At 35.1% G+C, this 24,656-nt stretch overlaps 1 protein-coding gene across 1 annotated transcript in view; it reads left to right on the top strand.

Moving 5' to 3' along the window:
- LOC127933879 (leucine zipper protein 2-like) overlaps positions 1–24,656 on the top strand; it is a 96,949-nt gene that overhangs the window by 44,637 nt on the left and 27,656 nt on the right. The window contains exons 2-3 of the mRNA XM_052530929.1: positions 14,068–14,179; positions 19,841–19,911. Of these exons, the coding sequence (XP_052386889.1) occupies positions 14,068–14,179; positions 19,841–19,911 (183 nt within the window). The remainder of the gene's footprint in view (positions 1–14,067; positions 14,180–19,840; positions 19,912–24,656) is intronic.

The following is a 24,656-nucleotide window of genomic DNA, read 5'->3' on the forward strand; positions in this document are numbered from 1 at the left end:
TTTAGGCTATATGCCTATAGAGGAATTAACTTTCATATAAATGCTCACCTCAAGTCTTATTGTTAACTAAAACCGGTTATTGGTTATTGGAATAAAGCATAAAATATATGAAAACTGAAAAATAAAATAAAACATAACACTTTAGAATCCTACAAGAAAAAAAAAATCTGTACTGTTTAGACAGTTGCATTATAGAGTGAATTATTTTGGTTTATTTTAGTTATTTTGTGTGTGAGAGTGTAGTTAATGTTTTCAGCTCTTTGTTTAGTCAGTGTCATTTGCATAGTCACATTTGCATATTTACTGTCATTTGCATATTCACATCATTCTTAATTTCCACTCTTCTAAATGACATCTTTAATCTTAATCTAAATTACTGGTGATTTATTATTTTGTGGACTGAAGCTTGTTTCTTAAGCTTCGGGCATTTGTATGTCACAGCAGGGGTTGATTTTTAATAAAACGAACAGATTTGATGTTTTAAAACAATGGTAATCTAAACAGTGAGTGATATAAACATAAACCATGGTGCAATTTTGTCAAATTATTCCAATATGGAAATGTTATAACATTTAGTGTTTTAAGGATATAAAACACTTCCAATAAAATTTGACTTAGAAAGAGGAAACATTTTAATCTTAAATGTTTTAAATGTAATTTCCACCACAATCAAGATATTTCCGATGTTTCAAAAATGATGCATTAATGTTTACTGTTGGACATCCTTAATAGATTAATTAAACTAAAAAGTAAAAAATATGTTTGTGCATTAGTTTGCAACAACTAAGATCATATTTGACACAGATTAGCAAAAACTTGTCATGTTTTATGTGTGTGCAGTGCATGTGGACACAGTATATGTTTGTGTACTGTACATTGAGTGTAAACTACGATTTTCACCCAGTGAGATACAGGAAGCACTGGAGATGGTGCTTGACCTCCACACTGTCATCGTGTGTCAGTCAGTGGCGGCTCCAGACAATTTTGATTGGGGGGGCAATGGGGGGTCCTGGTCTTTTCAAGGGGGGTCTCATGAAAACCAACAAAAAATACAGTGGACATGGCTAATAACTGCATATTTCTGCTACTAAACAACAAAAACACCTTTGCAATGTAAACAAATGACAGGCTACATTTGTTATTCATATCCTTCACACTGCACTTTCATGTCAGGTATATTATGCATTTTTATTGACATTGATATTTTTACATTTATTTCCAGATAGATATTATTGAGTTTACAGGCTAAAGTGGTCTTGCTGTTGTAAACACTGTTGCTATTGTAGAAAAAATATTTGCATCACATTTAAAATATAATTATATTTTAATTCATTTCTGAATTGTTTTTATTTTTATAATGATAATTCAGAGAATGAGAAAATCTGAATAAGCCTTACCAGTGTTGTGATAATTATTTTTACGTGTTAAAAATAAATAAGTACTTTAATATAATAAAAGTTTATTCAAATAACATAAAGACCCCTCGATGCCTGTGAAACTTTTCTCCCTCAAACAGCACGCTAGTGTTACTTCTACACTACAGGCTACACACAGCAATATAAACAACGTATCTGCATGTTCTCACATCACATCGTTCTTGTAAAATAATAATAAGTAAATAAACACCAAAATCACTTCGCTGAGAATGAAACACCACTTACCAGCTGCCACGATGTTGAAAATATCCTCTAGCAATTAAAAAATGCGAGTGCAGCATGAGGAATCTTCCCGGTTGGATGAGGTCGTAGTCAGGTGAACGGTCATCATGTTGGTCATTTTATTTACGGCTAAATTATTATTAATAAATTGTACTAATATTATGATTGGGCGTGGGCAGGCATTCACAAAAGTTTATGTTATTACAAAAAAAAATTGAGGAAATTTTGCTTTGACAAAAGGGCACTTAAGGGGCAAAGGAGCAGGTGCTCAAGTGAACCGGTTCTTTCGGACAATTCGATCAAATAAACCAGCTGAAAAAAAAAATGGTTTCACCGGTTCTTTTGCGCTCGATGTAATGCCGTCATTGGCGATGATTGCCCTTCATTCAAGCCTTTGGTTTACCCGCGCTTTATAACATTAGCACAGAATCAGTTCAGAATCAATCACCAAAAGAATCAGTTCGGTTCAGATGCACTCTGTGTCAGTCTGCTTCACACTGAATCACGCATGCGCAGTTATCATCAGCTCATCGGTTCTCGAATCGGACGCGTCCGACAGAAACGGTTCTCGGTTCAGTGTATGAATAAATGTCGAAATAATTATTATTTATTATTGTTCTGCGTAGTTTGAAGAGAAACATTTTTGGATCTTTATCCCGAATATATATATTTTTTAATCAGGAAGAGGCTGGGGGGTCAAATGGGGGGTCAAGGCATTTTTTGGCAGGGTCTTGAGACCCCCCAAGACCCCCCCTGGCGCCGCCGGTGGTGTCAGTGTGCTCCAAACTGAAGAACCCAACTGAATCTAATGCAGAGAGACAAATGCATCACTCAAGCAGCAAAGCTAGCATGACTGTAAACCAGTCCCTGTCCAATATAATAAGAGGAGCTAGTTTTAACTCACAAACAAAGTAGCCTCCTTACTTCTGGAGCTGTTTGAAGTTAGCAGCCTCTGGTTGAAGGGTTTGTCTTAGGCCCTGTCCACACAAACGCGGCTATTTTTAAACCACAGCTTTTTCTACGCGGTTTGGCCTCACCAGGTCACTGAAACCAAACATTTTTGAAAACTCCTGCCAGGGTGAGGATTTTTAAAAACTCTGGTTGCCGTGTAGACAGCGAAATAGGTGTTTTTGGCTTGTGACGTCGGAGCCAGTTCTGTTATCTCCGCCTACTGGAAACTTTTTCAGGCTTCTGATTGGCCAACATGGATTTACGGTTGAGATTATATCGCAACCTGTTGGTGTGGCATGCTTTTGACAGTGCTTCTTGGCCTGTGTTTTAATGTGGACAGAGATTCTTTTTCTAAAGAAAGAAGGAAAGACTTAAAAATACCCATGTACTTGTGGCCATTGCCTTAAAGCCAAGTTCTTAACCCCTCATGCTGAGCTGCTGAGTTTGGTGGATTTTTGTTGCATCTGAAATATTATGACCACAAGCAAATCTAATTACACTGCACTTTCACTCAGTAATGAAAATTCTGTCATTATTTACTCACCCTCATGTTGTTCCAAACCGCTTTGGCTTTCTGTCATTTGTGAAACACAAAACAAATTTCTGAAGAATATTCCGGCCACTTATATGCTAGTCTTCTGAATTATATCAAGATTTTGTGATAAACTGAGCTATTACCATTGTGACTGGATCATTGAATCACTGAATCAGTAAGTAAAGCAGAACCAGTTCAGTCTGATTCATGAATTTATGAGTCAGGCGGTTCAGATTTATACATTCAGATTAATTGGATTAAAAAATGGGTAAAATAAAATACAATCAATAAATCAATCAATCAATGAATATTGTGATACGGGTTTGAAAAATATCTTCTTTCCTTTCCTTTCCTTTCCTTTCAGCTGTATATTTACTGCTTGCTTGCTGAAATTCTCTGTGGGATGTTCTTCTATTGGTCTTAAGGGGGTTGTGAAATGTCTAATTATTGTCCTTGAGCACAACATCTCTGTTCATGGTAAACAAATACTTCGAAAGTAAGTGCCCTCGAAGAAAATAACAAAAGCTCTCCACCCTGAAAATAATAACGCTTTTATCTCTTCCAGACTTAAAATGCAGGATTAAAACCGGCCACAGGCTCAGCTTAAAAGAGAATATCTGATTACATCAAAATATGTGGTCTTTTTTTTATTTTATGTAAGCAGTCCTTGTGAATATGCTGAGCATGCTATTTTGTGAAAGCTCAAACTGTATCGATTGCTGCCTGTAAATGTGAAGCACCACTGTGTTCACACACTAAAATTGAGCACTATGAATGGGATCTCCTGCCAGGTTTTGATTTGTTTCAGTCAGACATGTGAACAGGTTACTTCATGCACTGGTGTGTTTCGGTATGACAGCCTGAGTGTGAATTAACACAAAAGGTTGGTTTGCTGTCTCACCCTCATAAACTGCTGTCAGGTGACAGTGAATGCTTATCGGTGGCACCCAGGTATAGCCTATTTAACACAAAGACCATTTTTAAATTGGAGTGCACAGATAATTGCGGCTACATTGAGACAGACTCATTGACTGGGCTGAGGAGAGCATCTTTTAAAACATCTCTCAGAAGTTTCGGAGTTCAGAAGTGATTAAAATGACTTTTGAGTTTGATCCATTTCTGAACAAATCATGCATCAAACGCAATGGTGCTTTGAATCCCCTTTTCCAAAGAGTCTTTTAATAGGACTCACCCCATGAGCACCATGGCAGCACACTCACACATACCAAATGACAAAAGTTCTACAGAAGAGTATTGCCTATCTGCCACACTTTCAAATGCCAAGTCTTTACCTGTGGGTGACACCCAATTGGACCACACAGGTTTTTTTTTTTTTTTGGACACCAGTGGAAAACCTGAAGAGATATTCTCATTTCTACATGTGAAAGAACCCTGGCACTTGCTTTGTGAAGCTCTAAGTGGTCACTGATTGTTCCCTTGACATCTTGTCCCTACAACTTTAATGGGATGTCTAGCACATTCAAGATTAGTGAAACCATTACCCCTTCCTCCAACATTCCCCCGGGCCTGACACTAGCTTTAGTGGTGATGCCTCCACAAATATCAGCCTTCAAAAGGCTGTGGATCACATGGAGTCAGTCCTGCCAGTGGCTGGAATGCTCGGACTTGATTGTAGAGGAAGAGGGAGAGAGAGAGAGATCAGAAAACATCATTCTTTAGATCAGTGTTTCTTGTATCAGCTGATCTTTAAAGATTATCATGGATCTTTTTTTTCCATTACTGGATTTAGAATGTGGATGTAAACAAAATGAGGTTAAATGGTATAAAGTAAACACTGGTAAACAGTTTAATGTCATTATTAGCATATGTCTTATCTCACGCTGTATTTAAATAAGGCAGTTTGCTAACTAGCTAAAGGACAAATAAAACAAGAAAATAAAATCCACCCATGTAATTGTAGAGAGAACCCCTTCTTGAAAAAAAAAAAAAAACTAATAAGGATAATAACAGCATATTGATATAAGTGGATTCAGAAAGATTCTGTAATGCTTTTGAAAGTCTCTTCAAAAAGGTATTTTTAAATAAAAAATACAGTAAAACTAGTATTATTACAATTTAAAACAACTGGTTTCTATTTCAATTTATTTGAAAATATTAAACATTTTATTGTGATTACAAAACAGTATTTATTTGAAATAGAACTATTTTGTAACATTATAAATGTGGCGTTTCTACAGTTTAATGCTCCTTAACTTCTTAATAAACATTTCATATGGCACACATTTTTTTTCTTTCATTCTGGCTTTGAGACAAATTATTCTGATCAAGCAAATTTCATATTAATACAATGATTTAGTCAAGTTAAGTAACTAATTTCCTACATCATTAATTTTCGGAGATGGCGTATTGATCACTGGTTAATTTTTTCAGACTTTCTACACAAGAGTATAAAATGTATACAGACTGTATGCATCTCTCTCTCTCTCTCTCTTGCTTTGTGTAGAGACATAGATGCAGATGGATCAGTTGAGGTTAAGCAAGGACTGTTGTGTCATCATTGGTCGGGATCAACACTTGGAATCATTTCATTTAGCAAACATTGGCAAACGCAGCAGTTGGCAGCTTATAGCATGAAGAAGTGCAGCCTGCATGCAGCCAGAGCTCCACTAAGACAGATGAGGGGTCAGGATTGCGGGGAGACCTTTGGCGGACTGTATATAAGAGGAGACGACTGCCATTTGACTGGAATGGGACTTTTGAAGTTTCTCGCTCCTCTTGGCATGCATACATTGCGAAAGGTGGCAAGACAATTCATAATGCAGGTGACAAGGTTTAATAATTTCTCCTCACAAAGGAACCAGGTGCAAGTCCGTGGCAATACGCGAACACTTTGAGGCGGCTATACTGAGGATAAATAGTCAGTACTGTCACTTCCATAAGCACATATGTGCTAAGCAGAGATGTTGAATTCCCTGTTTGCACTCAGAATTAAAGCCTTGTGAGAAGAAATTGCACCTGAGCCTAATTCCCTACAGGCAGTGAAGATTGGCATGCTTATTTAGTTTTGCTCCTTCTGCATGCTACTGTATGTAACAATATACAAACAAAGTATTACAAAATCCCATGCCTACTACAAGCACAAATAATTGCTCATATTATCTGATACGTAATCAAAATATATTATTCCCAACCAACAAGGCCTTGGATCTATTCTGTTATTTAACATAACTTCTAATCATCTGCTCAAGAGGTTGATTAAAGAAATGGCACATAATGCCGTTCTCAGATTTGACCCCTGTGCTTCGTATATAGTGTTTACCTGGTAATGAGGCACCACTCGACATGAGGAGACACAAAACACTTCATTATGAACAATGGTGAATCATTTTATTGCTTGTGTTCATGTGGGCTTGCGGTCTGAGAACACCTCATCATTCTCCTTTAATCCAAATTGATGTAAAAAAGGATTGAATGCTACTTGAATACTGTGCATCTATGAAATACAATTACGGACCCAATGGAATAATAATAGTCTAGTCTGAATAACATCAGCACTAAGTGTTATGAACTGATCTTAATAACGTTCTCACTGGTCCCCAGTGTGCAAGGAGAGAGAGAGAGAGAGAGAGAGAGAGAGAGAGAGAGAGAATCAGTTGGGTTTGTTTTGTAGCTGAATATCTTATCTTAACATTTTAAAGCCTTTGAAATATAATTTTTATTTGTAACATAATAAATGTCTACTGTCATTTTTGTATAGATTTATGCATCCTTTCTGAATATAAGTATTTAACTTTTTAAATACTGACCCCAAACTTCTGAATGGTATCTAATCTCTCTCTAAAATGAATGGGCATCGGAATCTTCTTTTGTTAAGCTCTTGTTACTTTCTTTACCAGTTTTCTACAATAAAACCCCTTGACATTTCAGGAGCAGATTCAGTTGTGGACAGGTTCATTTGTCACCTGATGGTTAAACTTTTTTTTTTTTTTTTGCTTCTTTAATAATGCAAAATAGCAAAAAAAAAAAAAAAAAAAACGAAACAAAATCAAATTAGATTTCCTTGAAGGGTTACTGAACCAGGGCAGTGCTCCTAAATGCTTCACTGGAGAAAGTGTGTACAACGTGTCCCAGGCTTTTGAAAATTGCCTTTGGAGCACAGAGGCCCTGAACCAGCCCACAGCGACACTTTACCCTTCCTCACACGAAACCCAAAAGGTCATCCTTTTGTCTTTGCAAGCTCTGTCAGAGTGCTGTCTTTTTTTCATAATGTAAGAATGCTGAGACGCTGTGAGGCAGTCAATACAGGTATCTGTGGGTAATAGAAAGAGATTGATTTTTAATCTTTCACTGCCCTTTGAAATGAAACAAACACTCTTCTCACCATATTGGTAATCCATGCGACATAATTAAAATGTGTAGCCAGTGAAATAACCGTTAAAAGTTACTTTTGCCTAGCAAGATCACAATCTTAGTCAGATCAGTTAAGTGGCTATATCTGTGTTAGAAAATATGGGATATTATATATAGATATAGATGAAAGAAATCATACTTTAAATTGATTTAAATTAAATACAAATGCAGATTTACAAAGAAGTCAAATAGCGCAAGTTGTGATTTGTGCACCTCCTGTGACTTTTTCCTCTATAATGTTAGTGGAGCAATCTGTCATTTCTGGTCAGAATGGCATATTGAGCTGTGATTTGTAGGATGAAATTGCAGCATTGCATGCTGAACTGCTCTTGGCTCAGTATGGGGCTGGACAATTTCCAAGCATCACTCATTCTTTTTTCTTTTTGCTGATTGATCACTGCTACACACACACACACACACACACAAAAAGAAAAAAAGTTGAGAACCTAGTATTCTGTAGCCTTTATTTTCCTTTCTTTCCCTTCCATTAAAAAGGCTTATTTCAAAGGATCAGATTATTTAGATCTTGTAAATACACCCAGGTCAGATTTACAGCTAATTGTGATCCTGATAATAAGATTACAGTATATAGAATCTGTTAATACACACAAAAATTGTCTGTGATAAAGCTTAATATTGTTACTAAGCAAGATTACAGCCATCATAAAAGCTACTCTGACTAAAGCTATTTACATAAAAAGCTATTTACATAAGGAATTTACATTTTGAATTTCTTTACACTAGTCTTATTAAGCTTCTTCACACCAACTATAACATCGAATATAACTATAAAATTTAAAAAAATGTTTTAATTCTATGAGTCCAAACCACAGCTAACACAGAGGAATTATATCATTGGAATCACTTTCCTAATGATATTCCCAGCTGATGAACAATAAACACAGCTTTTTAGCAAAAAAAAAAAAAAAAAAATACTCACACGTATAATAAGCAGAATGCTATCATGTGCTGTTGTGGTAAATAATATAGTTGTCATTATAGAAATCTTTATAGTTATTGTTCTTGGTGGGATTTTGGTGGTGGAATTTTTCTCTGATTCTGAATAAGAGGAGTTCGGCATATTTACAGTACATCAATATGTTGACAAGTGACTGTCTTGAATAATTTGATTCAGTTAAACTGATTTGTTTAAAAACAGTGATTTAAACAAGTCCGTGAGTCATTGAATCATTTACTCAATCATTTTGTTCATCATTAAGGAAAGAACAAGTGATTAGATCTGACTAAAATCACATACATGAAGCAACTTTTCACCTTTATTAATTTTTTAATACTATGAATTCAACCTTACTACTCCTTTCACTTATTGTTTTAGCCTACTGCTGTATATAGTGTAGTAAAGAAGTTGGCATATTTGGTTGCAGAGACCATCTTTATGAGTGAGTCATTGAACTGTTCACTCTGTTGACTTGGTAGAGTGAAAAAGCAATGTTGTGTAAGTTATCTAATGTTGACTTACAACTGTCTTGTCTGTTGAGCAGAGCTACAGCACTTGTGTGACATTGCTTAATTGTATACTAGCTGACAATTTAAATGACTGTTTTTGTGTTCAACAATGAAAGGCTTTATTTTGATTCTGTCTGTAGGTTCAATGACATATTTTTGTTTCAATTGCAGCTTTTCCAAACTAGTTAAAGCACACTGTGCTTTCAGGCTCTCTTGCATCTACATGTGTATATGTATATGTGCACCTTAATCCCGTGAAGCAAACAAAAATAACAGTATTATTCAATGTAAAATATAGTCAAAGAGTGCTTGTCAAGAGCATAGTTTCTTGCATTAGGACACACCAGCTTAGTGTCTCACTGCATGTTTATGCTCTAATATTTAGCAATGTGCAGAGAGGTACAAAATGTATTCCAGGTATTAAATTGGCTTAAAAAAAATCCTCCATATCCTGTGACAACACTAGTCTGGCTGTAATACTTGGGGCACTAGACACCTCAAGCTGGGCATTATTAAAAATATTAACATCTCACCAGACAAGAGAGCAGCTGGAGAGAATCATATCACATGTCTAGAGTTGGAAACGGAGTCAGAACATATCTATTGCAAACAACCCCTGTACCCTCCAGGAATACCTCAATTAATTTGTTATTTTAAACAGAATTTAACAGGACATGGAGGCTATGACTGGTTCGTATCTAGTCACATCTGCATGCCTGGATGAAATGCTCAATAATGCATTATGGATTATATTTCAATTTCAAGATTACGCCTGGGACAAATTATTAATGAGATTTCAGGCAATTAAGAGTCAACTCTGAAGCTCAAACTGAAGCCAATTTCAGCAAAGCAAAGCAGAGAGCTGGTGATCTGAATACAGAAGCAGAAACAAAAGGTACTCATAAAAGAAAAAAAAAAAATGCACTGGCCGCAGGTTGTTTCCAGATGTTAGCATGCTCATTTTGTAGTAGAATTATAGATGAGCATTTCATTGCAGCTACACACAGAATGAAAAACAACACGAAAGCATGAATTAGAAATGTCACACCCCCTTTAAAAACATATAAAAAGATTGTGTATTTAAAAAAATGCCCTAATTTTAGCTTTATCTGCACAAATGATTTTGTGCAACCATGTATTTTAAAGCTTGCTGAAATGTTGCTTCTCTTTCAGTGCAGTCTAAACGTACCAATCAGACTCATTTCATGTGTTTCTACTCAAATATAGTTCTTTTGATTCACGTTAGTTGTTTTTTTTGTTTTTTGGTTAGACATTGCTTTGCAATATCCAGGTAAATATAAACTGTATTGTGTTTGTGCAAATCATGGAAAAAGGCCCGCCAGCCCTGTTTATGTTTACGGTACTTCCTCACTGTGGCATTGAATTCATTGTGCATGCATTTGTATGAGCTGTTGCTTATTTATTTGCATTCTGTTACTGTGGAAAGGTGTTATGCAGATGAATAGGCTAGAAAATGTGGAATTTAGATGGTTAGCTCCATTGTTATTTTTATCATTCTTGTACCTTTATAGTTTTAGTATGTGGTCACAGTGACTGTATCATTGGTTAGGCTTCATATTATCCAGCTGCAGATTCCTTGCTGTCACATTTCTCTGTCTCAAAAATTGACAGTGCATAAGAACTTGACATAAAACAAAATAGTATGCTTACAAAACACAGTGGTGTCCCTGCACACAGCACTGCAGCACGTTTAAAAGGAATGCAATGCTTCTTTCCCCAGTAATTTATCTTTTAGTGCTTTCCTGTTTATGTCTTGTTTCTCCTCCTTTTTGTTTTCATTCATATTTACTGCAAAATTGACATAACCGAGAAGCATCTATCTATCTATCTATTGTAAATATAGTCCGTACAGTTTCTCTAATATTCAGGGTGCTATAATTTCTTTATGGGATTAGTCTTTCTGAAAGCACAGAAAATTGCACTGTAAAGCCATTAGCTTTACAGGAAACGTTCAGTCCGGCAGTGACTAATGGAAGATGAGGAGTGATGGGTCCTGCCTCGTTGGCTAAAGCCCAGTCACACTCCATCTGATCTTTACCTCGGTTGACACAGTATACTGTACATCCATACTGAGCTGAAGCAGCAGCTAGTGTGCTGGACTTGTGAAACTCTGCACTTTCTACTTTAATGACCAGGGCTCAGCACTTCTTCATTACTGAGGAAGATCAGTTTCATATAATTCAAAATCAAGCACAGAGACTAATGAGGCTGTATGTGTGTGTGTGGTTGTTTCTCTGCCTGTCGTGTGCTGTTACTCAAAGCTCCCTTCATACTAAACAATCAGTTTTTTAGACAGCATCACCATTCATGTGTGCAGATTGTTTCTGGCAGATCCTTACAGCTAACCACCTTTCCTTCAAGAAGGATTGTGGTTTATCGTGAGCCTTCACATGGTGTGGCTCTAATCAGAATTATGTGATCGCTGGCATCAAGGAGCCGTAGAGTGCAGCATGCGATTATAAGCCTGTTTGTCCGACAGGCTGATTCTCATTAGAACACTTTCTGTGCTCTCTCTCTTATGAGAGCCTGCCAAAACAGCTGTGTCAAAAGAGGTCACAGCATAATTATCAACCCGTGACAGAAATGACCAATTTATTACTCATATGTGGAGAACAGACTCTGTGGTTATCTGTATAGCTGTTTGTATCTTGAGCCAAATGAGGTTGATGATATCTGAAGAAAGCGGTCGCGGCAGCTGCTCGACTGATGTAGGAAGTTACAAACCGTCTCTGAATTTTAAAGCTGCAGTCCGTAAGTTTTGTCTCTTTGTCGCCGTCTCAATTTGAAAATCTGCTATTGCGGTTATTTGTGGAATTATCATGCTTGCGTGGCTCCAGCGTGGATGAATCTAATGTGTGGCTGTCAGTCACTGCATCTGTGTGGATACTGCACTTTGTATTCACAGATTCTACATCTTGAAAGTGACCCAAATAAGAATTTTCACTGGAGAATGTCATCTGAACAAGTAACAACTGCCACTTTTGTTCAACTGAGGAAAAACTATTACAATAAATTGCGCTATCACTGGTGATGAAATCTCATATTACCTCATACCGTGCCCATTATTATTACTGTTATAGTTTGTTTTCAAATTCAATCCACTATTTATTGCAGCTGATGAGAGAAAAGGCTATAAATTATCCGTCACCTGCAGCTTCCTCACGTGTGATTATAATTTACTAGCCGGGACAACTTCTTTATGTTACATCTTTATACAGATGTGATGTAATTCGACTTGATCGAATTTCCCAAGAAAACCTACCCGTACCACTCAAATTAGAAAACTTTAATATAATCTTAATGTTGTGAATCAAGCTAAAGTAAGGCTATATTTTTAAACACTGGCTGGTTAAGTACTTGCTCAAAAATATATTTTTTTAAAATAATTTTTAAACAAAAAAAGTTTATTTAATTTTTTTCTGCAGCTTTAAATGTCACGTGTATTTTGCTACAGTGAATCGGCTATGCTGATTTCAAAGTTGTGGCTGATACTTTTACGTTGATAATTATTTTCATGTTGAGGCTGAAATTCTATACAATTTTCTATAGATTATTTTTTTAATAGAGTAAAATTAAAACACAACAAACTAAAATCTTTTTTTTATGCTGCAAGTCAATTTACCTTTGTAAAAAAAGAAGTGCACTTAATTGTATTGAATGTACACTTCTAGTGTCCTTCAAATCTTATTATTATTATTATTTTTATAATATAATAAAATAAAATGCTATCATGACTGTTTCTTAACACACAGGAGTACAATTTTAAAAAGTACTAAAAGTAGTGTGTTATTCGATATTACATTTAAAGATTTAAAACTGGGTCGCTTTAACCAGTAGTACCCTGACCCCTTGATGAGCCAGACATTATTTTTGACCTTTCATATGTCTGCTCTAGATGAGCACACTTGCACTGAATAATAATAAAATCTAGAATTGAGAAGTATGACTTTTATTTCTCTCTGGCTCTATCTCTATCTGTCTCTTCCAGCCCACACCCTTGATCATTTTCACAGACATCCCACTGTGGGAGTTTTATAGGCATGATGCTTTCCAGCATGATTTATTTATTCAGCAGGTTTTGCTTTCTCATCAGGAGATTCGTATGACTGTGCTTTAGTTTCCCTGACATAAAGCTTAAAGGTTTAGCTCCGAGCAGCACAGGATGCATTGGCAAAGAGCCCTTTGTTGAAAGCATTTGACTGTACTCTACATAACATATTTATGATTTGTATTTGTGTCGATGACAAAAGAAAACCATAGCACAATATATTTATTTATTTATCTCCTTTTTTTGTCTATGTAAAGCTATGCCTTTGACTAGGCAAAGTGTTGATATTCTGACAGCGAGCTACAGTATAAATATGTATTTGTGTGTATTTATGGAGGTGAGTCTTGATGTTTTGTACCAGATATTATCACACAATATTTGCAATGAAATAATAGTTTACAGAGTTACAGGTTTGACTGCTTAGCATGACCCAAAGCATTTATATTATACAAAGGATTTCTATGCATATAAATGCTGATCTTTTGAACTTTATTTTCATCAAATAATTCATAAAATGTATCAGCATTTCCACAAATATATTATTTGTTTTCATAAATAATGAGGAATGTTTCTTGAGCACCAAATCAGCACATACTGGATTATATTATATGCTAATTATGTCGAAAATTCAGTTTTGTCATCACAAAAAGAAACTGCATTTTGAAATATGTTCAGATAGAAAACAATTATTTTTAAACTGAAAAACATAAAACTTTTACATTGATATAGTTATATATTGGAGGGCTTTTAAAATGTTATATTTTTCTTTGTCTGGTACCTTTAACATCATGAGATCCTGAAAGAGAGCCTGATGTGACTTTGAGTCCAGGACAGAGGTCAACTATTCTTTTTCAGGAATTTGACGATGAACTATTGGATGTTTTCCTTGAGTTCATCATCCACTCACAATAGCCTCAAATCCTTCATCCTGCTGCAACCTGCCATGTAGATTGAATTTGCCAGGCATCCTATAGATTTAAAGAAGTCATCTTCCTATTTCTTTTCTCTTCCTGTAGCTATGAGGGGCTGGAAAAGAAGCTGAAGGAGGTTTTCACAGAGAGGACCGGAATTTTACGACAACTATCCAAAACATCAAAGGAGCTGGACAGTATAAAGGGGAACCTCCAGGTCAGACCCTTCCTTTCCTCCATTGGGCTGGCCATGTGATGCTGGGAAAGTTAAAGTGATTTATGATTCTTTGAATGTTTAAATAATCCATAGTGCATATTTATTACATAATTTAATGCTTGCACTTTGTGGGCACTCTAAAGTTTTACAGTAGCTGTAATGCTATTGATGGTGTTTCTGTTACTCAGATTTTAGTCTGTTCTTAACACGTTTTGCATGTTTTGTTGACATGTTTACTTTTTGTTTAGTATATTTGCAAAAACATAAAAAATAAAAATAAAAAAACCCATACAATTTAAGTAAATTATTCTTTAAATCCAGTTAAACTGGATCTTGTTTCTAGTCAGTAAAATGTAACTTTACAATAAGATAACATTTTTGACATGAATTAATGCACTAGGTATAAATGAATACAATTCCAAATTAGTATTAATGTATAAATATATTATTGTTCATTATTATTTCATGTTTGTTTAAAAATATAAGTGCAGTTGGAAAAACAAAAAATACAATAAAAAATAAAATAACAATAATTGTGTGTTAAAAATAAATGTAAGCTGGAATTCACAAAACCTTAACAAAACTACAGTAATGTTAAAGCAAGGTATTTATTTATTTAACAATCATTTTATCTATTATCAATTATTTTGTCTCAATGTTTTTATCCATACACTGGAAGTGTGGTAACTGTTTGGTTACCAACGTTCTTCCAAAATATCCGATCCTTTATGTTCCTCAGAAGAAAGATAGTCACACATTCGGTAAATGGTGATTGGTTTTTAATTTTATGTGAACTATCCCTTTAAGCATGAACCTCACTGAGCATGCATGCTCTAGTCAGTTGGTCTCAAATATTTACAGCCTACAAATAAGGCCTGTTTCATGTACTTTGCAATGTTTGTTACTCAACTACAGTAGATGGGTAAACAAATTAAAGCACCCTATTACATGCTATTGCGTGAGCAATCTTCTTATGTGTACAATTATCTGCTGGATTTTGTACTGTGAACGTAAGAAACCACTAAACCAATAAACAAAAGAGTAATATTTAAAATAGAATAAATTACAACCAATATGTAGCAACTACAAAAATAAATAAATAAATAAATAAAAACTGCATTAGTAAACCTGCCAAGTGTTGTAAGTAAGGCGGGGCTAGCACATATGGAAACAGATTAGCCACAAAGAGAATGTATTATTCCAGGCTTCTGAGCCAGTCAATCAAATACTGGATTGCCTTGTCCAATGGCAGTCAACCAAGCAATGGTGCCTGAGAAAAATCATACGCTCCAAATGCATTCAATCTAATTCATAGAGCGATTTATTGTTTTGCTGAAGTGCTTGGAGCGATAATGGATAAGGACAATAACGGCCTAAATAAAACTGACAGAAACACTTTTATTTTTATTATTTTTGTCACAAATATATCCACCACTGGAACGGGTCATCGTGATTTTGACGCAGGTGTGTTTCTGGATGATCTTTCCATTGCAGTTCAGTGGGTCACTGGGATTCCTGCAAATAAGTTTAATGGTTCTGTAAGGACGCTATGTGGCAGCTCTAGTTGGATATGCAAGAGCAGCAGAACCTCAGGGCCCCGACTGCTGGACTGCAGCCGGAGACAGCCTGGCCCTGCGCCAAGCTGCTAGATCCCTTGAGTTCAAGTCTGAGATCTCCAGTGAATTTGTTCTAAAAGCATGATCAACTATGACCTCTTTAGCATGATCAATTATGTATATGTGACCGATTAACCTTTTTGTATCGCAGATTTACTGTCCATACTGTTTATTTTTATAATGAGATCTCCCCAGAGTGCTGCTCATCATCATTACATTTCGCCTGATGGAGCCTGTAGTCTTGGCAGGGGTTTGTGGGTTTGTGCCGGCACATTCCTGCCAGCTTGGCCTGAATAGACACTGCAATGCCAATCTCAATACAACTCAACAGCTGCACAGATGGTCTTCCCCTGACAAATCTTTGCCACTGTTATTCACTGGAAACACAGAGAAGTCTAAGCGGCAAAGTGACAAAGCAACAGTAATGGGCAATACTTGTCACATCAGAAAGTGTCCTGAAGTCAAGTCAAGTGCTGTTTGTTTTAAGGGCTGCTACATATATAAAATAATGTAATGTAATTATGTTTCTAGAAGATTACAGTAGGGTTTTTCACACTGCAAATAGTTAAACCTGGGCCATTCTAAACCCCAGGTAAAGGGAATCCTGCGTCATCTAGTTTCATGTTTCACACTTTTCATAATTGACATCGCATTGGCAATTAATCCTGGGTATTCACAATCTAGTTTCACGCATTACATTCCTAAATGCCTGAGTTTACTTTCATGTTTGCATATTTTTGGTGTCATTGTCATCGATTGGACAAACATAACACCTAACCTGCTTACATGAAGGCTATAGCACTGCGCTTCCATAATAGGCTATACTGCCGAATGCATTATTATCAATATTGTCCGATTTTTCTCAGTATAAAAATAATATCACTTATTCACTGCAGGTGTGTTAACAAAGAGAGACATACAGCATGTGCTCTGCACATATTGTATGTCTCTCTTTGTGCACATATTGTATGTCTGGGGAAATATCCTGTGATGTCCACTTGTTGCAGGTTGCCAGTTTAACAGAGGCTAGATAGTAAGAGTAAGAGATGGTAAACCTCATTCCTCTGATTTCTAGAGGTGCACTAGTGACTGACTCTAGAGGTTGCGGTCTTTAGTGTCTTTGTTAGCATCCCCGCCTTCCCTGCCTGAAACATCGGGTTGAATCCCACTTGGAGTGAGTGAGGTGAGTAGAACCTGAGCGGTTACATTGGTGCCATGACCCAGATGGGAGTGTGGTTTTGAAAGTTATATATAATATAATATAATATAATATAATATAATATAATATAATATAATAGAGGCCAGCTAGTAAGAGCGGTGCAGGTGAACCTCACTCCTCTGATTTTAAGAGGGCTAGAAAGACAGAGTTTGGACACCACTGCTCTTCTGTGTCCTCAGTCTGGCAAACCACGTGAGCATTGAGTCTGAGGAGGAGGGGGCATGAGAAACAACACTCTCCAATATTTTGAATTTGAACTGCAGCACCCATTTAAGATGCTAGCTGTCAATTTAATATACTGAAACATTACTGTAAATGCAGGGTTCAGCATGATGATAACAGGGGTTAAGTGCAAGGTAACACTTTAGACATTCTACTAACTACAGGTATAAGTAACTTTGCACATACTGTACATGTCAAATACCAGTCATCAAAGTATTAGTAGTCTGTCTGCTTAATATCTGCTCACACTTTATTTTGATTGTCCCCCAAAAGACATTCTACTGACTATAAGTAACTTTGCAAGTACATGTCTACTTATTCTACTGACCATAACCTAACAGTCTACTATGATTCTAACAAGAGTTAGTTGAAAAGTAGTTGCAAGATTACTTAGTAGAATGCCTAAAGGAGAGAGTATTGATATAATTGTAACCCAGCGGGGTGTGACAAGCCCTAATCTTTATATAGACATGATTATGTAATCCAGAGTACATAGAATATGTTACAACCCAACAGAGCCCATGACTTCCCATTGGCTGTGATTAAAAAAGGACATAATTTAATGCTCCTAAACATCAGAATTCTTCGATGTCATTTCTAGAAATTATCTGAGTGAGAAAGGTTTAATATCTTTTTCTTTCAAGGTTTTGCATTCCATTAATCATGGCTTATGTTGATTGAAGAAAATGGAAATGAGGCTATAATAAGAAGTCAGATTTCAGATTTAGTCAGATTTCCTCTCTCTGATCTTGCTTTTGTTTCTGTAAGGAGGGAAACAGATTATTTGGAACTGCCCCACCAAAGCACCATTCTCAAGAATGTACTGGTCTTTTCAGGCTTACTGTAATATCATTATTAATACTATTACTAATACTATTTTGGCCAAAAATCTAATGTAATTTGTTTTTAAATACATTTAAGATTAGCATATTTTAAAAAATGCATAAAATAATTTGTGCCAGTCAACCTATTTATCAGGGTGCTGATTTAGTTCAGACACACCCCCTTCAACCCCAACATTTATCACGCGATTTTTCTGGAATAAGATAAGGTGAGGATGTCATGGTCAATTGAACATGTTGATTAAAGTTAAAATAGTGCATCATTCAGATTTGCCTTCAGTTAACATGAAAGAATAAAAGAGCACTTGTTTTTATCAACTAGCTTGTCAAATGTGTTTAAAGCATTACTGCATGTTAGGGCTGGATAATATTACAATACATATCATGGCGATGATATAAAGTGTGAATCGACCTAATTTTTTGTAAATCGTTAACATCGATAGGCGATGTTGGTGTAAGCAAATATATCTGCATCTTTTAAATGGCAGGAATTATTGGAACTTTGGAGTTGAAAATGAAGCATGGATTAATTAGTAATTGAATGTGATGTGCGTGGTGCAATTGCACTTATTAAAAGTGTACATGTGTATGTGTCCTCTGTAGATTCAGTGGTTGGAATTGGGTTAATACTCCTTGACAAGTTCTGTTGCTACTTTCTGATTATGTTTCTGGCTACATTTAAAATCAAAACATATTGATCATTTAATAATTGTTGTAGTGCTAAAATGTTTGTTTTCAACTTCCAAATATGTGTCCAGTAATTGATAAATAAATATATTTGATTGCTGAATATATTGACCTTAGCTCTACAATGGGGACTACAGCCCCATTGACTGCCTCTGCCAATGGATAGATGAAAGTAACATTTGGATGTGCCAGAACTTTCTTCAGTTAAACAAGGAAAAAACTGAAGTCATTGCACTTGGAAACAAAATGAAGTTCTCAATGTGTATGCATACCTTGACTCTAGGGGTCAAACAACTAAAAGTCAAGTCAGGAATCTTGGTGTGGTTCTGGAAACAGACCTTAGTGCCAGTAATCATGTCAAAGCAGTAACTAAATAAGCATACCATCATCTAAAAAAAAAACATTGCAAGAATTAGATGTTTTGTTTCCAGTCAAGATTTGGAGAAACTTGTTCATGTCTTTATCACCAGCAGGGCGGACTATTGTAATGGTTTTCTCATCGGCCTTCCCAACAAGACCATTAGACAGCTGCAGCTCATCCAGAACGCTGCTGGCAGAATTCTGACTAGAACTGGAAAATCTGAGCATATCACACCAATCCACACAGCTTCCAGTTACATTTAGGATTGGTTTTAAAGTCAGATTTATTGCATGATTTGGGCAGAGAAAAGCTATTGCTATCAAACTTTGTTTACTTAATTAACCGAGTCAGTGTAATGGTGAAGGAATAGATCAAATAGGTCAATTGATGGAAGGTTTTATGAATACATTTCATGCTCCCTTGCATTAGAATTTTGTAGCATTTTAAAATACAAAAATACAGTTCTTTATTTTGATACTTGGTGTGGCTGCTGTATCTTTAGTTTATTTTGATAAACTTTAAATTAAGATGTTTTAATTCAAAATACATTTTTATGTATCTTTGCCCAACCCTGTTCATATCTTTACAGATGAACAGATCTGAGAGTATCAGCTTCATCTGCCATGTCAAATCCAAAAATAAACAGCTCAAACACTCACAGACAAATATACAATATTATAAAGCATAAATCACATCCATTCTGTTTCCCTACAGTCTCTTAAGAATGATGATGCTGTGCCCAAGAAGGATGTTCAGAGGATCCTGGAGCTTAGTCACAAGCAAAGGTAAAACACTTTTTCTTATCCACTGGACAATTTTGTTGCTCTCTCTCTCTGCAGGTCCTCCCGAAGCATCTCCCACTGTGTCATTAACTCAGCCATTGATCTGAGCCATAAATCAAATTACTTACTTATAAAGCTGCAATTCTTAGTAAGATTGAGATTTAGAAGTATCACCAGCAAACTGAAGCAGGCACATTAAAGGGTTACTCCACCCCGAAATGAAAATTTTGTCATTAATCACTTGCCCCCATGTTGTTCCAAACCCGTAAAAGCTCCGTTCATCTTTGGAACACAATTTAAGACATTGAAGATGAAAACCTGGAGGCTAGAGACTGTCCCATAGAATGCCAAGTAAATAACAGTGTCAAGGTCCATAAAAGTTATGAAAAGTCGTAGTCAGAATACTCCGTCTTCCATCAGACATGCAATCTGGGTTATATCAAGCGACAAGAACACTTTTTGTAAGCAAAGAAAACAAAAATAATGACTTTATTCAATTATTATTTATTCTGTGTCACTCCATATCCCAGTGTTGAGTATGCTTCTTCTGTGTCCTCCGCACCACAAGGATGTGCTGTTTCTACATGTATTTACCTTTGATTTTAAATAAGACAGTGCATCCTTGGAGCGAGACAAACTGAGACAGACTCAATCCAGAATAACTGTTGAAATGTCTCCAAGACACTTCAAGAAACCTGCCTGCAAAGTTACCCGAAAGACAATGTGCAAGTGCACCAGGACAAAAGCTTTTTATAATGCATAGTGTGGTCACACCAAATGTTGATTTAATTTTGTTAAGTTAATAGAATTTGATTAATAAAATCTATTTATGGCATTGTTTTTGAGAGCATCCTCACTTTACAGTTTTAGCATTTTTACACAAGTGCCTAAAACTTTGCACAGTACTGTAGCTTTGCAGGTTTCTTGAAGCTAACAGGTTTCTTGACGTTTTGGAGACAGTTCTTCTGGATTTAGTCTGTCTCAGTTTGTTCTGTTTCTTCATGTTATTCCAGACAGACTGGATGATTGTGAGATCAGATCTCAGTACTGACTGCTGTCAGACTCATTGTACAAACAAAAATCTAACTGGATTATTACAATTAATTGCAAAAATAATGTTTGGAAATGTAGACTGATATTTCCTGCTGATACACTAAAGCAAAACATAGAAATAACTGACTTAAAACCATTTTTTTTGGTGATAATACTAGTGGCCTGAAACTTTTGCATATATATATGTGTGTGTGTGTGTATATTTAATATACTGTATGACCAGCATCAGAATTTACTTTTCAATAAAGGGGCAATATTTGCATTAATTAATATATATATATTTTTTTACTTACAGGAAATCTTATAACTATACTATTACATGTATCTACTTCTTTTCTTCCTTTTTTGTTTTATAAACCAGTTACTTCAATCAGTCATAATACTATAGACTCTTACCAATCTCATTATTTTTTCTTTTCCAAAATCAACAAAAGCCATCGTTACACTGCAGAAGTGTAGCAGTAGCTGCATCTGATATAGCATTTAGATTTATTATACATTTAAATATGCTGCTCATGTACACACATTTACACAAAAGTTGCATAATGTAAATAGCCTATAAATAATAATAATAATAATAATAATAATAATAATAATAATAATAATAATAATAATAATAATAATAAAAGGTGAAGCTGCAATATCATGAAAATAAATCATCATTGCTGATTATTAGTCTTGATATTGTAATAATGATCATTAATGTCGATTAGGCCTAATAGAAAGGGGGAAAACATGAACCATTTATGGATTACTTTTTAGAGATTAGACAATCAAGACTTCACATTGGGTATTATTTTATTAGAATGAAAAACAAAATGGTTATTCAAATTGAGAATAGATTAGGCTACATAAAGAAATCGATCAAAAAATACTGAAACGGTCCATGACTTTAGTCTGATGTGGGTAACACACTTTTCAAAAACTCCTGTTATAATCACTGAAGCTGCCTACATTGCACAGTAAATCTCTCTCCTGCAGTTTTCTGTTTATGCTGAGTGCAGATTCAGAATTCAGTCAATAATAGTACGCTCTGAACAACTCCGGAGTTCTGGTGATAGTGACGAATCAAAATGCCTCTGATTGGATATGGCATTCAAAAGCTCAACAGAAACGTGTGTGATTGGTTATAATGTTCAACGCTGTAAAACACATTCAAATCTGATGCAATGTAATAAACAGTATGCTTAATATTTTCTTGGAAACTGTGGTATTTGTTTTTCAGCACTCTTTGATGAATTTAAAGTTCAAAAGCACAGTATTTATTTGAAATAGAAATCTTTTGTAACATTATAAGTGTTATACCAGTCAATATTCAACTCTAATATAATGCCTTTTTTTGTTTGTTAGTTTTATTTAGTTTGGTGACAAGTATCTCATCTCATGTGGTGTTTCAGTCAACTTCAGATGAAATGAACTGTGAAGGAAACAGTGCTCTGAGAGACTCTTTAATGAATTACTCATTCTCACACACCAACATCAGTAATTACAGACTGTTAGCAACTGTTTACAAGCATACGCCTGTAAACATATGCTCTGCCATTTGTCGTATGCATCTAAGGCGACTGTTATTTCCCAGTTTCAAGAGCAACAGTGTTCTTTAACACAGCTTTTATGACCATCTCGGTTGAATCAGATTAAATGGTCATGGGTTTTCAGTGATAGAAAACTACAGAGCACTCCAGCACACTTGTGGTGGCATCATGGCAACAGACTGGATGCATCAAGGTTCAACCATGTTGACTGTGGAGAGTAAGTGACAAAATTCAATTTCCCCCAGAGTCAGGTGTGCGTAATGGCTTCTATTTTTAACCCCAATCAACAGCAGACAGATATTGAAATTCAGGGCAGATGTGCTGAAGTTTCTGACCTTCATCTCTTGATTAAATGACAATATGCACCTGGTAGAAAAAGAAATAGGCAGACCATCCCATGGACATTTGTGATTACACAAGTCAGAAGAATGACAATGGATGCTGTATTTCATCTGCAAGTCTGCACACGGTTATGTTTCTCTGAGGCTTAGTGGAGCATAAATAAAGTGAGGTCCAAAAATCTGAGACCACATTGAAAATCTGGGATTCAAAGTAATAAGCTTGCAAATAAACAACATTTTACTGTGAATGAATAAGTTCATATATATATATATATATATATATATATATATATATATATATATATATATGTATATGTATATATATATATATATATATATATATATATATATATGTATATATATATATATATATATATATATATATATATATATATGTATATATATATATATATATATATATATATATATATATATATATATATATATATATATATATATATATATATATATATATATATATATATATATATATATGTATATATATATATATATATATATATATATCCCAGCTTTTTGAAAAATCGTGACTATACATAAAAAGAACTGCACTGCCCAACTGAAATGTACAGTAAAATGACGATATTCCTTTTCGCACAAATTGTAAATACAGGGTCAAGTTCTTCACAAATAAAGACATATTTTACAACAGTTCCTAGCATGATACTTCTTATGACCTCAGAACACTTCTACCATAGGGCATGATTTTAAAAATAAGGTATTTTGACATTTGCATGACATGTATGTATGGCTTTTTGGATTCTGTAAAATTGCTCGATATAGCTCACCTGGAAGAGCACAGAAGTTGCGATGCAGAGAACTTGTGTACGAGTCCTTTGAAACACTAGTCACGGCTCTCAATGTTTGGGTAAAACCAAACACAGTTTTAGTGTCACTCACTGGACATTTCACTTTGATGTGTGCTGCGAAACATGCAAGAACCAAAATAATTTGTGACCCTTGACCACAAAACCAGTATTAAATCGCTGGGGTATGTTTTTAGCAATAGCCAAAAAAAACATTGTATGGGTCAAAATTATTGATTTTTTTTTATGCCAAAAATCAATAGGATTTTTAGTAAAGATCATTGTCCATGAAGATATTTTGTAAATTTCATACCATAAATATATCAAAACTTAATTTTTGATTAGTAATATGCATTGCTAATCTCTTAATTTGGAGAACTTTAAAGGCGATTTTCTCAGTATTTAGATTTTTTTTGCATCCACAGATTCTAGATATTCAAATAGTTGTATCTTGTCCAAATATTGTCTGATCCTAACAAACCAAACATCAATGGAAAGCTTATTTATTCAGCTTTCAGATATTTAAATGTATAATGTATAATGTACATGTATAAATCTCAATTTTGAAAAATTGACACTTAAGACTGGTTTTGTGGTCCACCGTCACATATTATTTTGCAGAAATTGTGCCCTGGCCCTGGGTTGAATATTTTGTTATCAGATTTTTAACTCTTTCTAAAAAAAAATCTGGAATTATGTTCATTTAAATTCTGCTTTTCATTAAAATTGTTGTCATGATCATAATAAGAAAATTAAAATATAAAATTATATTAGATTAAATGCAAAATAAAAGCACTGGCAGTCTTAGACATCTGGGTCCAACTTTACATCAGAATATGTATTTTATAATTCACATGCTGATAGTAAGGAGTCATTTAACAAGCAATAATAAGTGTTGCTATTATGTCCCATTAAACTAAAAATAAACTTTAAAATGAGGCTGCAAGCAGCAATTAATAGAATCCAGCAGGCATAAAAAGACATCATAAAGAAGA

Source organism: Carassius gibelio, chromosome A18, assembly GCF_023724105.1.
Source record: "Carassius gibelio isolate Cgi1373 ecotype wild population from Czech Republic chromosome A18, carGib1.2-hapl.c, whole genome shotgun sequence".
Lineage (NCBI taxonomy): Eukaryota > Metazoa > Chordata > Actinopteri > Cypriniformes > Cyprinidae > Carassius > Carassius gibelio.